Here is a 14,911-nt window from a genome sequence, read left to right on the forward strand (position 1 = left end):
ATGTATGCAGTTCCAAATGGGATTTTAAAGAAATGACTCAATGACTTGTGATTATGAGGGTTTAGCAAGACCTAAATCTACAGAGTAGGCTCACAGGTGGAAGAGTTAAAGAAATGTTTGTTAGCTGACTTTCTTTGTTGCTCAGAAAAGATACTTTTTGTCTTTTTAAGATCTTCAGTATGGAAATTATACTATGGCTCAAGTGGTAGAATGCTAGCCTTGAGCACAAAATGGCTCAAGCACAGTACCCAGGGCATGAGTTCAAGCCTTAGAACCAGCAAAAAAGAAAAAGAAATAGAAAAGAAAAAAAAATCTTCAGCAGATGGAATGAAGCCCATCCAAGTTATGGAGGAAAATATGCATTGCTCCATCTATTCCTTTTAAATACAATCTCCTCTAAAAATGCCATCACAGAACCATCTTGAATAATCAAATATCTGGGTGTTGCTACTTAGCCAAGTTGAAATAAAACTATTATATCCTAATAAAGGTATGGAAAATAGGGACTCTTGTATACTACTGCCAGATAGCATCTGTTGATAGATCCACTTTGGAAGAACTCCTTTGGCCGTCCGTACTGACCTAGAATCATTATTTCTAAAATACCTAACCCATGAACTTTGAGGACATTCGTGTCTCAAATGAAACCATCACACTGAGGTTGTTATGTCATTCAGCCATATCTACTAATGATTTCTACTTAAATAATTCACTCTGTCTAAAACTGTGACTGAGATAAGTAGAAGTTGGTATTCTTTTTTATTTAATAATTTTACTGACAAACAGGGTAAGTGACTACAGTTAAAGTTAACTTTCTCTTTGTTTAACTTAGTATTTAGCAATCTGTTCACCGAAAGTTCTGCCCTGATGAGACCCATCCCTGGTTTTTGTCCCTCTCACAGTTGTCTGATGATGGTCGCTATGTCCTGCTATCCATATGGGAGGGCTGTGACCCTGTAAACCGACTCTGGTACTGTGACCTGCAGCAGGAGCCCAACGGCATCACCGGTAAGTTACTTTGCAAATTGAGGTTGCTTTTCCAGGAAGCATCATTTCAAAATCAGTTCTTTTGACCTTAAAGCCCACTTCCCAAATCCTAAGAGGCCTTCTGCCTCGTGGGGCTTGAACTCTGAGCCTGGGCATTGTCCCTGAACTCTTCAGCTCAAAGCTACCATCCTATCCCTTGAGCTACCACCCTCTCCCTTGAGCCACCACCCTCTCCCTTGAGCCACAGTGCCACTTCTGATTTTCTGGCGGTTAACTGGAAATAAGAGTCTTACCAACTTTAGTGCCTGGGCTGGCTTTGAACCACCATCCTCAGATCTCATCTACATCCTCCTGAGTAGCCAGGATTACAGGCTTGAGCCAACCTTCTCCCTTTCTATTATGTCATCTTAGGTCATACAGTTGTTTTCTTTCGGTACTACTTCAAAAATGAAGCCAAAGGACATGAAGCCAGCTCTTAAGATTGATGTTTTCTCTGTAGACTGAGGGTTAACCACTGATAGCTCCACTTGAGTGTGAAAATGCCCTGTGTTTTACAGATGAATCAGGAAGAAACTGGTGCACTGATCTATAACGTGGTAACAGCTGTCTAGATGTTAGGTTGCAAACCCTCTCAAGAAAGTGGCTATAACCAGTAAGAATGTACCAGATTAACAAGCAATCATATCCTACCAGGCCATGTCCTAAATAACAGCCTGATTAGCTTCTTGAACCTTTGTCACAGTATGGAACCAGCCAGTTACTGATTCTGGAGATGACTTGTTTTTTTTTGTTTTTGTGGAGATTAACCTCACAACCTTATTTGCTCAGTAGGCAAACATTCTACCACTGGAGCCACATCCTAATACTTTTGTTTCGAGTGTTTTTCCAGATAGTCTTGCTTTAACTGCGTCAGTCTTGCCTCAAGCTCCATTTTTCTGTTTCCATCTCCCTACTAGCTGGGATTGTAAGCATGTACTAGCCTGAAATGGTTCATTTTAAATTTCCTCTTTCTACATCACTACCTTAGCAGCATTGAAGCTTTACCACTGTACAGTTTTACTAACGGTTCTCCAGCTCTGAAACTCCTCTCTTATAGGCTACCACTCTGATATAGACACTAAACGTTGTTTACTGGTTAATGTGAATGAATATATTTCAGAAATGCTTGACACAGTTTTTCAAAATAGGTAACATGGAGTGCAATTCTGGAACCGTTTCTATCCATTGCACTATGATATGGAAATACTTTAAATGGGGCATTGTGTCACCTTAAACTTCTGAGCTTCCATTCTCAGATATCACAGAGCACCACACAGCACACAGTGTAGTCTGCAGCCCTTTCTCCCTAAATACTATAGCATGTATCTCCTCAAAATAACTCTTAGAAAAACACAATCTGGATGGCTGGGAATGTAGCTTAGTGATATAGTTATTGCCTAGCAAGAAGCCCTGGGTTTGATTCCTCAGTAGCACATAAACAGAAAAAGCTGGAAGTGGGGCTGTGGTCCAAGTGGTAGAGTGCTAGCCTTGAGCTAAATAAATAATAGATTGCACTCATTTTGTCTCAAGAAAATGAAAACACCTAGTTCAGTGTTCATCTTCTGTGGGAGGAACAAAACATAAGACTTAAGTCTGGCTGGACATGTTGGCATATTCCTATAATCCCAGAATTCAGGAGGCTGAGACAGGAGAATTGGGAGTTCAAGGTCAGCCTGTTCTATACAGTGAGATTCTGTCTCAGAGAAAAGTGTGAATGAAACTGTTCCTGTTTGGTTCTGGAATAGTGGGATGATAGGAAGGACTGGCCTTTCTTTGCTTTAGTAAACATTCCAATTCCATTGTAACTTCCTAAGAGAATGCCATTTTCATTGTTTGTATGTAACTTTCATTATATCTTTAAGTCAGGTGGTAGGCTTATGTTATTATAGGACACAAGTAAACAGATTTTAAAAGTGCAAATTCCTGGGCCGGGAGTTTGGCCTAGTGGTAGAGTGCTTGCCTAGCATGCACAAAGACCCGGGTTCGATTCCGGAAATGGTGCTGAGGCTCAAGTGGTAGAGCTCTAGCCTTGAGAAAGTCCAAGGACAGTGCTGAAGCCCAGGACTGGGAAAAAAAAAAAAAAGTTCAAATTCCTTATTCCAAACATGAAGGGAGATTATTCCACCCACATTTTCATGCACTGAACAGCTGTTGGTGTATCTGCTTTGAGAAGAGAGAACAGGACTGAATGAAACCTGCAAGGGCCCAGAAAACTAAAGGAAACTCTCCCCTATTTGCTTCCCAGAGTCTTAATCCTTATCCTTCTTGCTTTTTACGCCTCTTTCCATTTGCAGTGTAGCAAAGAAGACATTGGGACGTTAAAAATCCCACAGTGTCCAAATGAATAAGATCTTTGAGCAAAATTCAGGGCAATGCAGGCCATGAATAAATGTGATGAATAGACATGAGAAGCATTTGATAATTCCTGAATGGCTATCTGAAGAGGCAGAAGAAGAAACTAACTCAGTTTCTACAATCCAGGCCACTTGATCCCCAAATATATAGCATCTTCTCTTCCCTCCCCTGCCAGCTAGTTCATATTCACTCTTGCCGAGAGGTGGCATCAGGCCCCACAGATTGAGGGCTCAGTCCACTGCACCTCCTGCAGACGCAGGTACAAGTATGCAACTCTGGAACTTCTTCCTGACCAGAATTCTCAACACCCTGAATTGCATTCAATTAATTTGCTAGAGCAGCTGACAGAATTCAGGAACAGAATTCAGGACTTAGTACATTTACTGCTTTATTCCAAAGGGTCCTTCCTTCCCTCCTTCTCCCTGTCTTCCCTTCTTCCTCCCTTTGTTTAATCTCTTTGGGTGGCATTGGGGGTTAAACTCAGGACCTCATAGGTGGTAAAACAGGGATTCTAACACTTGAGCTACACTGCCAACATTTTTTATTTTAATAAGGAATTTAAGTTCTTAATTTAAATAAGGCCTTGGTTTTTGGGGGGTGGGGTCAGGGGAAGCCTATACTACCATCCTCCTACTCAGACAGTGCTGGGACCATGGGTACTGTCTACTACACCCAGCTTGATGTTGTTGAGATAGGGTCTCATGATCTTTTTACCTAGATGGACTCCAAACGTCAATATGCTCAGTAGGTATTTGCCTCCCAAGTAGCTGGGATTACAGATATGAGCCCTCATATCCAGCTTTCCAAAAGATACCTCAAAGAGGACAAATAATCAGCCAGGTAAAGAGCTCCATGAGGTAAGAGAAGAAGAGTCCTGTGTGCAGGAGCTTTTGGTTTTAGAAAGGTGGGGTACATTGCCCTCGTGGCACATGGGTGAACTCTTGTTCCCCTTCCTCAGCTGCCAGAAGTTCTGCAGACCTGAGCCTGGGTTTTCCTGGAGACTTAATGGGCTAGGTGTGAGGAAAATCTGGATAACCAAAGGTGATTGGACAAAAAGGGATGATCGTATTTGCAGAGAGCACAGAGGAGGCAGTGAGGCCCGTCTGCTCTGTGGCTTCTTGGCCTCTCTGCAGCATTCATTTCAGGATCCCCTAGAAAAGGCACATCTTTCAGATTAGAGAATTTTTTTTTCATGGCTACCTCCAAGGCAGAAGCACAGGAGAATGTCAGAGTGGTATATTTTTAGTTTCTGTAACTTGCATGGGCAAGGAGAAATTCTATTTTTTGTGGTCTGCTTTGGAGAGAACAAGATACTAGGCAACAGGAGGTCAGAGAGAGAAAAATACTTTCCCTCCTTTCTTCCCTTCTTTTCCTTTCTCCATTTCTCTTCTTTGCTCTCTCCTTGCCTGTGTACGTGAAATATTTGGAATTGCTCCATTTTGGTTTTAGTTAGATGTCATGGTAAAGTAGCTGGAGGACAGTCTTTGAAGGTTTGGTTTTTAGAAATCTTAATTATAAAAGCTGTTCTAAATAAGAGATTTGGTAATAATTTGTTTTCTACAAAACCAGATTCATAGCTGGGGTGCAATGGCTCATGCCTGTAATCCTAGCTACTCAGGAGGCTGAGATCTGAGGTTCTCAGTTCAAAACCAGCCTGGGCACTAAAGTGAGACTGTTATCTCCAATTAAACTCTAGAAAAAGGGAAGTAGGGCTGTGGCTAAGGGGGTAGAGTGGTAGCCTTGAGTCAGAGAAATCAGTGATAGCGCCCAGGCCCAGAGTTCAAACCCCATGACCCCCACACACAAAAAAACCTATAGATTCATAATTAGAAGTCTTTTAATTTACAAAAAGAACTGTATATACATCTAGTGTTAGGCTGTGTGGACCGTGTCTTGTTGTAAAGATGGGTATCGGGTATCAGGATCGCGTAGCCAGTGGGAAACAGTGTCACCTCCCCTGCTTGCCCTTCCTGTCTGCTCTCCCTTTTTCGTTATCAAAACTAAGGCAAGGATAAATGATCCCCAGTGCTTTGCCTGCAGTGCACTAAGTTAACTTACATGTTAGATGCATTAGTCTAGAAAAACTGGTGACTGGAAATTAAATCCAATGTTAGGAAGCCTTTATGTGTATATTAGTGAATTTTGTAGCCTTTTTGATCATTTAAAGCCATTCTGCTATGATTTGAATCTTTTTCAAATCATAAAGGCAGTGAGAATTATTGGCAATTTTCATAAAATTCTTTATTAAGACACCGCAAAATTAGATTCCTTAAAAACTAAGGAGGACCTTTTTTCTTTTCTTTTTTTTTTTTTGGCCAGTCCTGGGACTTGAACTCAGGGCCTGAGCACTGTCCTTGAGCTTTCTCAAGGCTAACACTCCACCACTTGAGCCACAGCACCACTTCCAGCCTTTTCTATGTATGTGGTACTGAGGAATCAAATCCAGGGCTTTGTTCATGCTAGGCAAGCACTCTACGACTAGGCCACACTCACAGCCAAGGAGGACCCCTTTTTGTTGTCTTTGTCTCCCAAGAAAGCCTCTGTCTGTGTGCACTTTGAAATGAGAAGCAGAGAAACAAGTGTGCGCACGTGCGCGCACACACACACACACAAACACACACATATACATATACACATACACAGCAGGGGCAATTTAGTATTGTGGAAAAAAGAAGTACATGGGGAGAACAAAACTGGGAATACATGATGAAAAATAATCTTGGAGCCACTTGCTGGTGGCTCATGTCCCTAATCCTAGCTACTGAGTAGGAGCAAGAGACTTTACTTTAGGGTTAGAGATCAGAACCAGACCAAGCAGAAAAGCCCAAGGAACTTTTATCTCTAATAACCAACAAAAATCTAGAGTTGGAGACATAGTTCAACTGGTAGATTACTAGCAATTAGTGAAGAAGCTGAGTGAGAGCTTAATGCTGAGTTCAAGCCCCAATTCTGGGGCGGGGGAGGGAGGGAGTGTTTTTGGAACCTTGAAAGTTAAATGTTTTTGAAGCTACACTTCCTTTGTCACGGAAGTCTGCATTGTTCTGTCTCTTGATGACCATCCTTGCTAGCTGGCTAGCTGATGAGGTTGATCCCTCTCTCCTGTCATTTTTGGTCTTTGAGAAGTTCACTTCCATCATTTGCACTTGCATGTAAGAGTAATATGAAGCTGTAGTGGCTCATTCTTGTATTTCCAGTTACTCAGGAGGCAGAGGTACGAAGATTTCAGTGCAAGACTGGGTCCAAGGAAAGTATGATGGTCTAGGAGCTGCTAATGAGCCCAGGGACACCTCATCTCTCTTGTTCCCTGTGGGATACCCGTGCCTAGAATAGTGCTTGATGGGTTTATGGTAGCTTTGAACCATAAATGACTCACCGGTGCCTTTAGAGATACACTGATGCAGGGGTATAAGCCATCTTCTCTGAAGCTTTTCATTTACTTGTGAGCACTGTAAAGCTTTACCACTACAGGCCCTTAACTTTTATCATCGTCATTGTCGCCAATATCAATCTCATCCTCATTCAGTTTTGTTTTTTATCAATCCCTGAAAGTACTGGGTGACAGACAGACCATGTTTCTTTCAGTCCTGTATGTTACATGTCCTTTTTCTGTTGCTTATTTGAGATGAGTAGTGAAGAGGTATCAAGGTGTTCTTAAGGACACCAAACCTGTGTGACATTTTTATTAGTTCTATGGTAGAAAGAACAGCTGAGTCTTGACTCCTCTGGTGCTTAATGTGATTGATGTCTGCGGATGAGTTGAAATTAATTGCCCTGAACCTTGCAAGAAAATGATTTCTGTTTCAGTTTCTTAACTGTATGATCTGTACTTTCTAAAATCAAGACTATTTCTTTTGATATGTATATATATGTACATTGTGCTTCTGGAAAGTGTTATTAAAGCTTCATACAGTTAGATTAAATCTAGAATAAATTTCTATATATCTTCTACCCCATCGTTAAAAATCAGGTCATATAAGGTATTTCTTTTCCCCTAAAAAAATACTTTTAAATTTTTATAAGAAAACTGAAGTGAATTGCCATCCTAAAAGTATAACTCCATTCCTCAGTATGTCAACATTTGTCTTAGGGATATGTCTTCCAAATATTGGTGTTAGAAAAGTGGAAGGTGTTACTAGTTTCAGTTTTAAATCGATTTCTTTTATTTTTACATTGTATAGAACAATGATAAGAGTCCATATAAACGCCAGACTCTTACCTTTTATGTTTAGTTATAAAGCTGATGTGACCCAGTGCCCATTCTGTGCTAGGCAAACACTGTTGGGTTGTCAACATGACAGTAAGACCCCTGCTTCCTGGATAGCAGACAGAGAAATAGTCTGCACAGGATCCCTATGTTTGCTAAAGGCACTTTGTGACCCCTGTATGTGGATGAGATGCAGAGTCAGAGTTTCTCTGTGCTTTGCAAACACTAAACTCTCTTACTTCAACTTCCTTTCATTTGTTTTCTTCTTTGATCTTTTCAATTTTTTACAGAAAAATATAGAAGGTCTTGTGTTCTCTATGGGAGAATCAAGGGGAGGGGAAGGGGGAGAGAAAAGTGGATCCTTCATCCTTGTTCTCAGTAGTTATAAAATTATATGTGATATTTGAAATAGAACCCTTAAGAAGCAATTGTTACTTGAAGAGAAATAAATTAAGGCTGAAATCTTTGCTGCTAAAAACTTCACATCCTCCTTCAACGGAGCCACCCGTCAGCAGGTCTAGAGGGGTCTCTGCCCATGTCCACAGGTCTGGAGGGGTCCCTGCCCAGGTCCCAGTGCTCATGAGGCCTGGGGAGTAGGGGAGGGTGGTGCTGACCTACTGATTTCTATGAGGATTCCCACCCAGCTTTCACTAGCCTGTCTCTCCCATGTTCTGTTTTGCAGTAAGGTAGATTGTTTCAGATTGATGACTCTGTCAGTACTTTCCATATCATATGTGTGTGTATGCATGGGGGGGGGGGTCACGCATGCGTATGTGCTTTGAACCCAGAGCCTAGGAGCTGTATGTTCACCATTTTGCTCTACCATTGGCACTCCACTATATGAATGACAGCTCTGCTTCCTGCTTTTTGCTAGGTAACTAGAGTTGAGTGTCTTGCAGATTTTTCCTACCCTGGGTAGCTTTAAATCACCATCCTGAGATCCTAGCCTGCTGGGTGGCTAAGATTACAAACATGAGCCACTAATACTTGGCTTTTCATGTCTTCACTTAATTTTTCATGTCACTAAAGAAAATTATCTTGCTCCCTCCTAATCTACACTTACTGCTAACCTGTAACCATGAAAAAGAAGTTGCTGAATGTCAGACATGTAATCTGCTCATTCAGCCATCACAGCTAATGCAGCAAGAGGTGAAGTGATGTCCTGTTTTTAGGTAGCAGAGCCTTGTGGGGTCTGGCATCTCTGAGGAATAGAGCAGAAAAGGAGAAAGAAACCTTTGAGAAGCTTAGAAGAATGAACATTAAAAGCCTGATGAGAAGCCAGGGGTGGTGGCTCACACCTGTAATCCTAGCTACTTCGGAGGCTGAGACCTGAGGATCAAGGTTCAAAGTCAGCCCAGGCACAAAAGACCTTATCTCCAATTAGCCTCTAGAAAACAGGAAGTGGGGCTTGGCTCAAGGATAGGGTGGTAGCCTTGAGCTTAAGAGCTCAGGGACAGTGCCCAGGCTGAGTTCAAGCCCCATGACCCACAAAAAAAAAAAAAAAAAAAAAAATGAGAAGAAGAGAAAGGAAGGAAAGAAGAGAGGTGGGAAAATTGAAAGCACCAAAATACCATATGAAAATAAGTGGAATCTGATGTCTTAGCAAATCCTTTTGTTCAGAGCCATCACATTTTGTCACCCAAAGAACACCAGAGCCATTGGTGTGAGTATTGTGCATGTTATGTTTCCTGTGTGTTAGACTTGGAGCTACTAATGTAGATATTTCAGTTGTGTCAACCTCCCTGGAGGAGTGCAGACTACTCTTCCCAGAACACACTGGTTGTGAGTGCAACTTGCTTTTTCAGTGCTATCAAAGATTCTGATTCAGGCCAGCGTTTCCCTGTTACCCCATATAAGAAGGAAGCTTTTCAGGCTCCACAGGATGGGAGCCTCTACCCCTATGGCCACACACGTGGCCACACATGGCCACGCCAGGCAAATGTTATAGACAGACATGTCAAGCCTGAATAGCTTTTGTAAAATATAGACACCCAGTTCTTATTAAAGAGTTTATATACATCTGTAATATATAGTTAGTACCCTTGATCATCTTAAAGGAACAAAATTGAAGTATGTCTTTATACTAGAAAATCATTATTTATTTTCATCCCTACTTTGTAACCAAATCAGTTCTTACTAAGAAGTGGGCTTACAGAAAGCAACTTTAACTTGCATGCAGAGAGACTTAGGGATTGAATTCTGTTGGCAACACTGTTAATAATGCCACTTACAGACATGGGACAGAGAACATAAGCAAAAACAGAAAGGGTTGAAGAGTTAATTCCTTTTTCTTTTTTGCTTCTTGTTGTTTACCCTCAAACCTTATCTTGTAAATCATACCTTACATCTCTGCTAAAATCCGTAGCATAGATTCAGGAGAGGAAAGAATGTCATGGAGTTTCCTTTAAAAAAAAAATCCTATCCTGTGAGGGTTTGTCCTTCAGCATATTTTTCAGATTGTACAGTTGGTCTTGCATTTATATAATGCCTTAGAGTCAGTGAGCACAGTATCTATTTGAAGCTGGCGTTAATGCTTCAAAATCTGGTGACGTGTTTGATTTATACTTATAGAAAGCTCTTGTTTACTGGAGCTTGATTATTTGTGTAACCATTACATCTTTGAACTCGCTCTGTGCATGCAGAAGAATGGAGGGAAGTTTCTATTGCATTTTGCCCTTGGTGACACTTTAGTGACTTCGGATAGAAAGGGTTCATAATGGACAGCTCTGTGTGCAAGACCTTTTCAGGCAGAGACCATTAGGTGGTTGGTGTGTGACATAAAGGTTTCACATCAAAAATGCTTTATTGTCTGTGGAATATTTTAAGAAATCTGACATTTCACCAAACCCAGATTTTGTATCTACAAATGTCATAGGCCAGTCAATGATATCTCATCATTCTTACTGTAAACAAATCAACCTTTCTGATTAACTTCAAATTTGACAGACAGCTAATAATTTAACTTTTTTATTTTAAGAAACTGAGACATTGTCTTAAACATTGATTTATGGCAACTAAGGTATGGCTTACCTTTGAGTGGGTCACCTGCTGAGTCATATTTTGAGGTTAGCAATTTGTCAGTGAAAAAATATAATTGTATTTCCCATACATAGTTTAACTTTTTATGAAAAGTAATTGTGAAGGGTCATTTCTGAGAGTTGGGCAGATTTTGAATTACATCCAAATAACCTCCCAATGAAAACAATGGCAATGGTACAGATGTGGAAACAAGAGCTTAATCTTGTGTGATTGTTGTTCTTAATGTACTGTGTTTTTTCTCTCTTTTTTTTTTTGCCCTTGGGTTAATCTCATATTGTTACTGTATCTGACTTTGTTACTTGGTATATTGTATATATGTTTATTTGTTTATTTGAAATAGGAAAGGGAAGTGGGGGAGAACAAGAGGATTGGGAGGGGCAGAGAGAAATGGGGACAAAAACATGAGAAGGGGTATCAATGTGTGAGAAGTAATCCACCTACTACCTGGCAAATGTAACTGTAACCTCTCTATACAATACCCTGACAATAAAAAATAAAATAAATAAATTTTACAAATAAAGTGTATTAGACAAGACTTTTTAAATCCATTGCTCCTTTGCCATAAGGAGAGGACAAGTAGAATGAAAAATAGGAATCCAGGAATGGGAGCTGAATTGTGCTGAGTATTTCTGCCAGGGTTGAGGGTCAGACCTGTACTTCTCCGTGTTTAAGAGTCTCACTAGAGGTCTCATCTTAAGAATAACTTACAAGTAAGTCTGCAAGTGGTGGGGCTGGAAGGCACAAAGTGAGTAGCACACTTTCTTGCCTATCTTTACCTGAGCACTAGAGGAAACAGGTTGTGAGTTTTCCTCCTAAAACAGGAGAGACACTGCCCTTCACATGGGTACAGATTGACTTAGTTGTGTCCTGTGTGTCTCAAACATTCTTCTATCGAGAATTCATGGAGTTTCCAGGCTGGTTGTGTTCCAGGGAGAAATACAGGTCTGCACTAGAAGGTTGTCACTTCAACCCATGCCTCCATTATCCACAGGTAGTGCTTCCTTCCTTTAGGGGAAACTAGCAGTTCACTGTCAGAAAGCATAGCCAGACAGAAATTCACCCAACATGAGACTAAAACCAGCAGAAACACCCAAGTAAAACAATCAGATTCCTCCTGTAAATAAGTATGTGAAAAATGATAAGCCATCCATGTAAAGGTGCCATAAAAATAATATGGAAACAAGAATTTTGGAAGCAAGAAATAAGATGCTAGAAAGACTATCAGATTTTGAAAAGAACTAAGTAATATTTGGGGGAATAAAAATTTTTGGAATAAAATTCATATTTTAAAAGTTATTTTGTTTAATGAAAAAAATACACTGTAAAAGAGATTTAGTGAAACTGTATGTAAATTTTTTTTTAAATTAGAGTGCTTCCCACCAAGAGATGGAAAAACATGTTATTGGATGAACTTCTAGAAGTGATGGTTGATACCAACCATTCTACAAAAGACTATTTTGGAAAATCTAAGGGAAAGATAACTGTTTAAAGATCTATATAGAGCTAATGAGAAAGTTAAAAAGGTAGTACCACAGGAATGATATATCAAAGTCAACTTTAAAGCAAGAAACATTGCTAGAGATAAAAATGGATAATCAGAAAAGTTTCAATTTAGTTTTATGCAAGTATCTATAATTATGTGTATACACATAATTAACAGCATAATGTCAAAACAGCAGGAGCAAATTTTGAACATATGAGCAAAAATAGCCCCACAGCCTCCTGAATAGCTAGGATCTGAGGATCGTGGTTCCAAGCCAGCCCAGGCAGGAAAGTCCATGAGACTCTTTTCTCCAACTAAGCACCAGAAACTAGAAGTGGACCTGTCGCTCAAAGTGGTAAGTCCAGGAACAGTGTCCAGGCCCCAAGTTCAAGCCCAACAACCAGCAAAAAGGAAAATGTTTCTTCTTCCATTTGACACAACTTTTTTTGTATCTTTGAAAAATTTCCCACTCTCTTTTAGGGTAAAGTGTGAAATAGTTCATAAAAAAAAGATAAATAAGCTGGGCATGGTGGCTCACACCTGTAACCCTAGCTACTCAGGAGGCTGAGATCTGAGGATCAAGGTTCAAAGCCAGCCCGGCTCTGAAGAACCTAAGACTCTTATCTCCAGTTAACCACTAGGAAACAGGAAGTGGGATTGCGGCTCAAGGGGTAGGCTTGAGCTGAAGAGCTCAGGGACAGTGCCCAGGCCCAGAGTTCAAGCCTCATTAACCCTCCCCCCCCCCCACACACAAAAGATAAATAATAACAAAATAAATACATAACTACATCCTGAGAGAAGTGCCAAGAAGAACTGAACTGGGTCCAGTTACAAGTGGCTGGCCACTGGAGAGTGGGCAGATAGGCAGAAGACATGGCCCATTACGTGGCCAAGAGCACATTTTAAGGAACTGTACTGTCAACAGCTAATGGAGCACGGACAGGAAACAAAGAGTTAGAACAAGCTGAAGTTGGTTAAGTAGAAAAGGAATGTTGAATGGAGCCTGTGACCAGTTCAGACTTTAGTCAAAATGCGGGGGGGAAGTCAGTGACATTCAAAGGCTATCAACATGAATTAAGTTACAATCTGAAGGCAGTGTGATGACTGAAGTACAGAGATAATCAAGGATAGTAATGGAAAGGCCAGGCAAGAAGCCTGGTTAGACTTGGCACTGTTGATCCTTTGAGCTGGCTGCTACTTTATCATGAGGCTGTCCTATGCATCCTCCTACTCCCCTTTGCCTACATTATGACAGTGGAAAATTTGTCTAGGTATTTCAAATGCTGCTTGGGAGAGGAGTATTTCGGTGACACTGGTTGGTTCATTGCTGTAGTCTAGAGCAGTGAAGAGACCAATCCACCTTGCTTTTCTTATGCCTTAAGTTTTGAGATAATTACTCTTCCTTATACTCTATAGATAGAAAAGATCCCCCCCCCATCTTGCTACATACAAATGTCATAGTATTTTTTTAAAATTTAGACAGGTGACACAGGAATGCTTGATCTCTCTTACCAGGAATCCTGAAGTGGGTGAAACTGATAGACAACTTTGAAGGAGAATATGACTATGTGACCAACGAAGGAACAGTGTTCACATTTAAGACAAATCGCCATTCTCCCAACTATCGCCTGATCAACATTGATTTCACAGATCCTGACGAGTCCAAGTGGAAAGTGCTCGTTCCTGAGCACGAGAAGGATGTCTTAGGTAAGAGTTCAGGTGATTTGGTCATCGGGCTTTGGTTTTGGGTGAGAGTACCAGCAAGCTTCCTTCTCTTCTTCTGTAGTGGCCGATTTCAAGGTACAGAACCTTTGACCTCTAAATTATTAAAGCTACTATGTCTAAATAGTGTATCAAGTCTTCGGCTTGACATCCTTCCTTGCTGCTTAAAAATTGCTGCATCTTAAATTGTGCAGATATGAATTCAGACTCGCAAAGATTACTGGTGGCTCACACCTGGAATCCTAGCTTCTCAAGATGCTGAGATCTGTGGCTTGCAGATCAAAGCCAGCCCAGGCAGAAAGGTCTTGAGCAAACAGAGGTCAGGGGCAGCACAGCACCTAGGCCGAGTTCAAGCCCCAGGGCTGGCATGCATGCTTGCTTACCCCCCCCCACACACACATTATCTTTGTATACTTATTGAATTAATAATCACTAATATTTAATTTTTTAAACCCATTAGATCCACAACTGTTAGCTTTGAGCTTTTTTGGGGGTGGGGTGGGGGGCGGTGGGTCATGGGGCTTGAACTCTGGACCTGGGAGCTATCCCTGATCTCTTCAGCTCAAGGCTACCACCTGCCCTACCCTTGAGCCAAGCCCCACTTTCCATTTTCTAGAGGTTAATTGGAAATAAGAGTCTCAGGTCCTTTTGTGCCCAGGCTGGCTTTGAACCTTGATCCTCAGTTCTCAGCCTCCTGAGTAGCTAGGGTTACAGGCATGAGCCACCACACCCAGCTAGCTTTCAGCATTTTTGAGTGACCTTTGGTTATTTGCATGCTACCTTGTACATCTGAATATATGCTTAAAGAATAGACTCTGTTGAATTTAATTAAAAACCATCGCAGTCACTTTGTATATCCAAGTACATTCATCTCTTGAAAATCTGCCTTCCACATTAACCATTTTTCATGGTGTCTCCCTGGTCCTTTTATTTGATTTTTCCAAAAATGATTTGCTACTTTGAAAATTATTTATTGCATGGAAGCTAAATTTGTTTAGAAAACTCGCTAATTGGGGAACAGTTTTTTCATATAAAGGGTCAGTTCAGTACTTTGGGGCCTATACAGATCTTCATAGGAGGTC

The 14,911-nt window shown here is 40.9% G+C and overlaps 1 protein-coding gene across 1 annotated transcript in view; it reads left to right on the forward strand.

The window, feature by feature from the left end:
* Prep (prolyl endopeptidase) overlaps positions 1-14,911 on the forward strand; it is a 92,569-nt gene that overhangs the window by 44,187 nt on the left and 33,471 nt on the right. The window contains exons 7-8 of the mRNA XM_090338363.1: positions 903-1,008; positions 13,623-13,814. Of these exons, the coding sequence (XP_090194489.1) occupies positions 903-1,008; positions 13,623-13,814 (298 nt within the window). The remainder of the gene's footprint in view (positions 1-902; positions 1,009-13,622; positions 13,815-14,911) is intronic.

Source organism: Megascapheus bottae, chromosome 8, assembly GCF_031878675.1.
Source record: "Megascapheus bottae isolate mThoBot1 chromosome 8, mThoBot2.hap1, whole genome shotgun sequence".
In the NCBI taxonomy this organism is placed as follows: domain Eukaryota; kingdom Metazoa; phylum Chordata; class Mammalia; order Rodentia; family Geomyidae; genus Megascapheus; species Megascapheus bottae.